Source organism: Cynara cardunculus, unplaced genomic scaffold (assembly GCF_001531365.2).
Source record: "Cynara cardunculus var. scolymus isolate 2C unplaced genomic scaffold, CcrdV1 Un_Scaffold_2746, whole genome shotgun sequence".
Taxonomy (NCBI): Eukaryota; Viridiplantae; Streptophyta; class Magnoliopsida; order Asterales; family Asteraceae; genus Cynara; species Cynara cardunculus.
Window position 1 is genome coordinate 3,995 of NW_020201207.1, and position 8,077 is coordinate 12,071.

Genomic DNA, 8,077 nt, shown 5'->3' on the forward strand with positions numbered 1-8,077 from the left:
CCCTCGCTGAAAGTGTCCCTCGCAAATCCGTCGCTGAAATCCGTCGCTGAAGCGTTGCTGATAGCATTACCTACGACTATTTGACCGACGGAGTATCAGCGATGGATTGCCCTTTCAGCGACGAATTGATACTCTGCATTTTTGTAGTAACTCAAACAACCTGTGATTCAACTCAACTCGCAGACAACCATTTAAATCCTTTTTTTTTTCAATACTTAAATATACATACATACATTTATATAGGCATTGATACTATGCCCGGAACCTCTCAGTTTATTAAACCGACACCAAATTCACAACAATACTCGAGGCATATACATATATATACCCAAATTACATGATTGCATTCCGATTAGTATTTGCCTTTGCCAATGAGGCCAATGGTGTAAGAAACATGAATCCCAAGTGTCACAATCACAAGAACACCCACACCCATGTTCACCACCATTTTCCTGTCTTCATTCAACCCTCTCCACCCATCGCCACCTTTCACCACCGCATTCTCCTCCACTTTACCACCCTGGGATCCGACTACTGCTTCTTTAGTTTTTCCTTTCTCAACAGTACCATCGTTTTTCGATCCAAACGTAAACTCTCCATCTGCTTCTGGACCCGCAGTTTTTGATGGTTCTTGTTTTGTTGGCGCTGGTTGTGGTTGTGGTGGTAAAGTGCTCGTGCTTCCTTCGTCTAATGGCGTTTGAAGAGCAGCATTCGAAGAAGTTGCTCTTTCTTTTGAATCTTCTTTGGGCTTCTGGACCAAAGTTTCTTGTGGTTCTTCAGATTTATCGGGAACTCGAGTGGTGGTGGAGGTGGAGGTGGAGGTGGTGGGTGGTGGTGGTGATGCAGTGATGATCTTCCTAGGCATGGTAATCTTCAGGATACCGCCATCAAATCTTGCACGAACTCCTCTCATCTCGCAGTTTTTTGGAACCCGAAAATCTTCCTGAAAACGACTCCATTTGTTTTCTGCAACTAAACGCTCCCCACGAACCCTAATGATGTTTAAGTCTTCGGTCGTAACCTTTATGTATTCTTTCTGGAAACCTTCAAATGAAGACTAATTAATAAATTTCCAAGAGAAAAAAATGCATTTAATTAATTAATTTAAGTTATAGTTAATTATATAAATTACCAGGGAGATAAACAAGAAGATTGTCATAATCATCTTCTTGTCTCCATTCAGACATGGGCTTGAAAGGTTTGTAAACACGGCCGACAATCAACCGCGGCTCAGGGTTGGGACGGCCTGTACCTCCTTTTGGTCTCATTGCCATTTAATTTTCTGGTGTACGTACCGATGATGATATATAATCTCCAATATGGAATTCAATGTGTTTGATCTTCAAAAACAGATGATTCTTGTATGTATGTATGCATGTGTGTATATATATATATATATTCTTGGAAGTGTTGTATATATAGAGAGATATAGATATACATGTCTGTATGTATAGGTTTTAATTGATGAAAAAGATTGATTGAAGGCGAGGGCTTAGTTTGGTTATAGATGAAGGTATTCCAATAAGTTTGCTTGGTGTAGGGGTTATCTCTTCTTGTTACCAAAACCAACTTCAAGTATTAATTATTGTTTTGGGAAACGTATAACTTCAATTATTGTTAACAAAATTATACACCAGTATTCAGTAAGAAAAACTTAGAAGTTTATAATAACTTGTTAACAATAAGTTCATAGGAAGGTTTTTCACGTCTTAATGAAATTTTTATGAGATTTTTAAAAATAAAATGTTGCATTAATTTTTACGTGATACTTTTGAAAAATATCGTATAAATATAATTTCTTATAGAAAACTTGTTTTTATAAAAGTATTGTTTAAATAATGTCATAACAAATTAGTAGGATGTCTTATTTTAAGAAAATTTCTTGTTAATATGTCCAAAAATGTTATATAAATTTATTATAACGTTTTTATATAAATGCACAATTTTTTGATCCTACAAACTTAAGTCTTCTAATTAATTAAATATTGTATTAAAACGTTTAGACATTTATAACATCATGTAAACCATATTTTGTTATAATGACATTTACAGTTAGTTGTATATCCATTTGTAATATAGCACATTATGTTGTATTAATAGGGCACAATGCTTATTATTGAGACATGTAATTTTGTACGTGGTCGTGTGTGTATAAATATATATATATATATATATATCTAGACTTGGGATCATGTGAGACCAAGACTTTTTCGTGAGACCCATAAGACCAATTCTCAACCATTGGATTAGATCTACAATCATCAGATCTGAACATTCACAAACGCCATGAGACTTCTCAATAATTACAAAATTGCCACCATGCAATTTAGACCATTAGATATTTAACTTATAAAGTTGATCAATGAACATAAATTGGTCTTACGGGTCTCACGAAAAACCATTGGTCTCACGTGAACCCAACCCTATGTATCTAACCAATAATCTAGTAATTTTATTAAACTTAGTAGTGATATTTAATACAATCTCTATAATAATATGATGTTCTACTTTGAATATGTCAAATTTGAGAACCAAGACATAGTTGTTCACTTTGATATTATCAAACTTTATCTTCTGGTAGAAAAGTATTTGTCAGACTTAGAACAGAAGTTGTCATAGGTGTAGGTTGATTTCCATGAGCATCTCTTACTTCCCCCATGTGGTTTAGTAGCATCAGTAGGAATTAGGTTTTCATCATCCATGGGAGTAATAGGAATGCTTTCTGGTTATGGAACATTCACAACAATATCTTCCACATTTTGATTTTGAATCAAAGGAACTTCAATGTTCCCCACCATGAATGAAGCTGGGTTAACTTCATTTGTAGAATCAGAATCAGACGACAATGGGTGAAAGCAAGTCTTAGCGTTTTGTAGAGATTTTTGCACTTGAGAGTGAGATTGAGCCATTTGATTGAGTGAAACTAAGAAATTAGGTCATAGAATATTTCGAAAGCACAAGAATTGTTTCAGAGTAAATTTCACGAAAGTTTGTAATGAATCTTGATAAGAACTATTTATCAATTTGAATTCACTAAAAAGACGAAAGGTTTGTGTATAGAGTGAGGTGTGTTCAAAACGAAGGATTATTAGTAATGACTAAGCTAGTTGAGTGTGCTCAAACGGGTGTACTACCATCGAAAGTTGTATTTTTGAGACGTGGTAATAATTTCTTCAATAAAAATATAACACGTAGCATAAGATGACTAGGAAGTTACTCTTAGACGAGAAAAAAAGTTACACAAGTAATAACTCTAGAGTGCTTGGTGTTAACTCTGATTAATTTTCAGAGATATGGCTTTGTGCATTCAGAGTTAGGGATAACTTTGTATTCAAATTATTTAAAATCCAACTTATTGAAATACAAAAAGTATTTGAGATTGAAGAAATGGTTTGAACATTTAGATGGAATTTTTTGATTTTCTTAAAAGTTGAGATTTAAGTTCAAAGATTTAAAATCAAACCTTGAAAGTTCAGAAACCCCTTCAAAGTTACAATATATCAAGAGTTAGAAAGTTTAATAGCTCTTCCTTAGATGTAGCATAGAATAAACAACCATTTGTAGACACTATATCAATCTCCCCTTGGACAAATGCAATCAGACCAGATGAAAATTGTGAAAATAGAAGAAAAAATATTGAACTACCATCTATTGATATTCTCAAGAGTTAATAATCAAGTAGGTTCAGAGTTATGAGTTAGATTTTCAGACTTATAAAATAACTGAAAAGATTAATACAAAATTCAGAATTGCTAGTCCAGAGTTAAAAGATAGAAATTTCATCATATCTGAAGTCAAAGTTTCAGAACTCGGAACAAGTTATTCAAAGTTTGATGCTTAGAAAAATTTAGTATGAAACTTCAAAATCTGAATTTTTTAACACTTGAGATTCGAAAAATATATTTAAGTAGTTAAATTTAACATGCCTAACTTACTAAAAAATTAAATATTTTCTCATCCAAAGGCTTAGTGAATAAGTCTGTAATTGAAAGTATGTTTGTACAAAGTATATTTCTATTGTACCCTTTTCAACATGACTTTTTATAAAATGATACCTTATGTCAATATGCTTTGTCTAAGAATGTTGAACAAAATTAGCAGTGATAACAATTACACGATTTGAATCACAATAAATTGGGATTTTGTTGAAGATATAACCATAATCCTTAAGTTGTGTCTTCATCAAGATGACTTGATAACAACAACTAGCTACAACTACATATTCTACTTCTACAGTATGTGTTGAAACACAATTATGTTTCTTTAATGTCCAACTGACCAACTTATCACCCAAAAATTGACATGATCCAAAAGTACTTTCCACCATGATTTTGCGTCTATAAAAGCTGTTAGATCAAAACCATTAGATCAAAACCATTGTCCTTAAGATACCAAAGATCAAAACAGGGTGTGCCTTTGAGATATCTTAAGATCTGCTTAGCAGCTCTAAGATGAGATTCTTTTGAATTAGCTTGATATCTTGCACAAAAACATGTAACAAACATAATATCATGTCTACTAGCAGTCAAATATAGTAAAGACCCAATCATGCCTCTATAAGTCTTTTGATCTACAAATTTTCCACTTAAATCTACCTCAAGCTTGACTCCAATAGCCATTGGTGACTTTATCGAAGAACAATCAGACATGTTGTATTTCTTAAAAGATCTATTACATACTTAGCTTGATTTGTGAATATTTATTTGGGTGTTTGCTTAATATGAAGTCCTAAAAAGAAATTCAGTTCCCCCATTATACTCATTTCAAACTTAGTCTGTATTATATCTGAAACATTCTTATGATATTTTAGATTAGTAGAACCAAGAATTATGTCATCCAGATAAATTTGTATCAAGATTAAATCTTTACCTTGTTACTTCAAAATTTAAAATTATATCAATCGTACCTTTCTTGAAGCTAGATTTTAAAAAGAAAATCAGTTAGAGTTTGATACAATGCTCTAGGAGCCTGTTTAGGTCCATACATAGCTTTATCTAAAACATAGACATGATCTGGATGCTTATGATCTTCAAAACCTTCAGGTTGATGCACATATACTTCCTCATGAATAACACCATTCAAAAATATTTTACATCCATCTAAAAAACTTTAAACTTCTTATCTGCAACATAAGCCAAAAATATCCTTATAGCTTCAATGCTAGCAACTGGTGCAAATATTTCATCATCATCTATGCCTTAGAGTTGACAATAACCATTTGCAACCAGTCTAGCTTTATTTTTCTAATTTCTAAAGACCCATTTAGTTCTAATTACTGATTTACCTTCAACTTTGTTTCTTTCAAACTTATTGATCCTCTGTCTTAGTGATTTGATGATGATCCTTTTTATCTTATGAAGTGTACTATCTCTTTTCAGCTTCAACGATCATCACTGAGTCTGTTAAGTGATCGCTGAACAAGTATTGTAATTCTCAGAGAGACAAGTATTCTTCAGGAAGACAAAACTCATACCATAGAACCTTCAGTGATATCGAAGATAAAGCTGAAGACAAAGATAATACTCTTTATGCGATATTACTTCATTAGCAATCTTGTCAGCTGAAGAAGAATCTTCTTAAAGATTTAAGAGAAATGAAAATCTCTCCTTTAGCTTTGATCCCTGGAAACCCTTCAGCTTATCCTTCTATTTCTTGTACTCTTTCTTCTTCTCTTGCTATCTCCGAGTTAGATCCTTCTAACTCTGAGGACTTAAAAGACACTGATTTACCAGAGTTTGATGAGTCACTGGCCCTCATTACAAACTCTTTATGAAGGTTCACCAGAAAAGTAATTTCCACAAATCTCCTTCTCTGACTATCGCTGACAAGGCAAAGTCAAATTCTATTGACATAGCCTCAGCTAACTTCTTTAACTGTTGTTGGGTTCAAGTATGCACGTTATTGTTGTATTCAAGTTCTCCATTTTACATGCTTTGTAATAGATTAGTTTAATGCTTTTCCTTAGTATAAATAGAGTTTAGCTTTGTAATTTGTCATAATTCAATTCTGTAATTTCAGATTAGCATTATAATTCTCTCTCAAGCAATACAAGACATTTGGTGATCATATTCTTTCTTCATCTTGTTCTTAACGTTCTTGAAGATCATAATCAGTTTTTGTATGATTTTTGGGCATTTCAATTGGTATCAGAGCAAGCTGCAGCAATTTGATTAGAGGATTTAACAGTTTTATCAAGATTTGCACGATTTTTAGTGGATTGATCGATCTGAGTTTATACTGTTCTTCGTCTGTTCATAGAGTTCATCGTTCCAGAATTGAATTTAGGCTTAAATCGCTTGAATTTTGGTTGTTAATTGATAAATCTTACATCGCTAGATTCACAATTTGATTTAGAACAAGTTTGATTCACTTTGTTTTTTATTTTAAACAAGTTTTGAATCTGTTTTGATCGATTTTTGAGCTTTTCGAAATCTGCTGGTGTTCTTCAAAATTCATAATTTTCATGTTTTGATTCAAATTTTTGGTGAAAAAGTGTTAAAATTTTGTTTTTGCTTGAATATTAGTCTGATTAACTCTTGATCGATTTAGGTGATTATCGCTTAAAGCTTGTACGATTTAATACTTGTAATATTTGTGAATTAATTTTGATCGGATTAGGTTAAACCGGGTAAGTCTTGATCGGATTAAAAGGTAAATCGTTCGACTTTTGTGCGATTTAGTGAGAGATTTAGGTAATCCGCTTGGTAAGTCGTCTATGTTTTGTGCGATTTAGTGAGCAATTTAGATAATCCGCTTGGTAAGTCATTTATGTGCGATTTATCTTGTTTTGTGCGATTTAATTGAAGTCTGGTTGTAACCTGAGCGATTTAGTGAGCGATTTAAGTGTTAAGGTTGTGCGATTTATTCATTTTGTTGAATGACCGTACTTTGACTTTGACTCCTTGAACGGATTCGTGAACGAATTTTGACTTTCACTTGTGATCGATTTAAATCTTTGATTTTTTGGGCGATTTGATTTTAAGCGGATTTGATCGTACTTTGACTAGTTGACTTAGTTGACCTTGACTTGTTGACTTTTTACGTCCGTATTACATTTTTGAAAATTTGGCTAAGTGTTGTAATCGTCCGATTTGAGATTTTTCATCCAAATTGCTTTAATTTTGACTAAGTGTTGAAACTCACCGGATTAAGTGATATCTTTGTGCGATCTAAAGTCTTTTGTTGTCTGACTTCTAATCTCGATAACTTCCTTTTGTTGAAAAGTTCAAGTCTTCTTTGTCCGGACTTCTAATCCGGATAAGCTTGTGTGCTTAAATTTGTCTAAGTCTTGAATGCGTGCATATTCTTGTTTGAGATTTATCTGATATATTTTTGAATACTGATCCTTTAATACAAATTTTGAACTGCAGTTGATCCTACATCATACTAACTGATAAAATGAGTTCAAGAGAAGCAATGACTATTGGTACTGACACCAAGCCACAAGTGCTGTTTCGAGGAGACTACAATCAATGGAGAGATAGATTCCTCAATTTTATAGAGAGAATGAAAGAATGTGATATGATAATGGAATCTTTGATGGAAGGTCATGTTGTGTTGTACCAAGAGACACCTGCCATTTCTGAACAAGGCAGACCTGCTCAGAGAATAATCAAAGAAAAAGATAGATATACAGCTCAAGAAAAGGAGAGAGCCCATGCTGATGTGCTTTGCAAGTCCTACATGATGCAAGCACTGACCAATGACATCTACACCAGTATTGACAGTCATAAATCATTTGGTCACAGCATGTGCGTTCAAATTGAAAAGATGATGATGGGTTCTAGAGTGGGAACTCAATTGAAGATTACTAATTGCATATCTGCATATGAAGAGTTCAATGCTAAAGATGGTGAGAGCCTTGATGATGTCTATGATAGGCTTACCAGACTGCTAAATGAGCTGACAAAGAACATAATCTCTAAAACTGTAATAGAGATAAATGTTAAATTCCTCAACAATCTTCAACCAGAGTGGAAACCATTTGCTAATCATATCAAATTCAATAAATCATTATCTGATATTGATGTACATGAAATCTATGAAACTCTAAAGCAAAACGAGGAAGACGTTTTGG

At 33.1% G+C, this 8,077-nt stretch overlaps 1 protein-coding gene across 1 annotated transcript; it reads right to left on the reverse strand.

Annotated features, from left to right (window-relative positions):
• Window positions 1–258: 258 nt before the first annotated feature.
• On the reverse strand, window positions 259–1,274 carry LOC112503248. The gene is made up of 2 exons (XM_025107309.1): window positions 1,133–1,274; window positions 259–1,044 (listed from the first exon to the last, which is right to left on the reverse strand). The coding sequence occupies exons 1-2, from the start codon at window positions 1,272–1,274 to the stop codon at window positions 353–355; spliced, it is 834 nt and encodes a 277-aa protein (XP_024963077.1). The 3' UTR covers window positions 259–352.
• Between the last annotated feature and the right edge of the window lie 6,803 nt (window positions 1,275–8,077).

What these genes read in the sequence shown, in the direction of transcription:
- LOC112503248 (XM_025107309.1), bottom strand. Translation starts at nt 1,274, where the DNA reads ATGGCAATGAGACCAAAAGGAGGTACAGGCCGTCCCAACCCTGAGCCG. An exon ending in TCTTCTTGTTTATCTCCCTG is followed by an intron (nt 1,045 to 1,132) that starts GTAATTTATATA and finishes CTTCATTTGAAG; the next exon opens with GTTTCCAGAAAGAATACATA.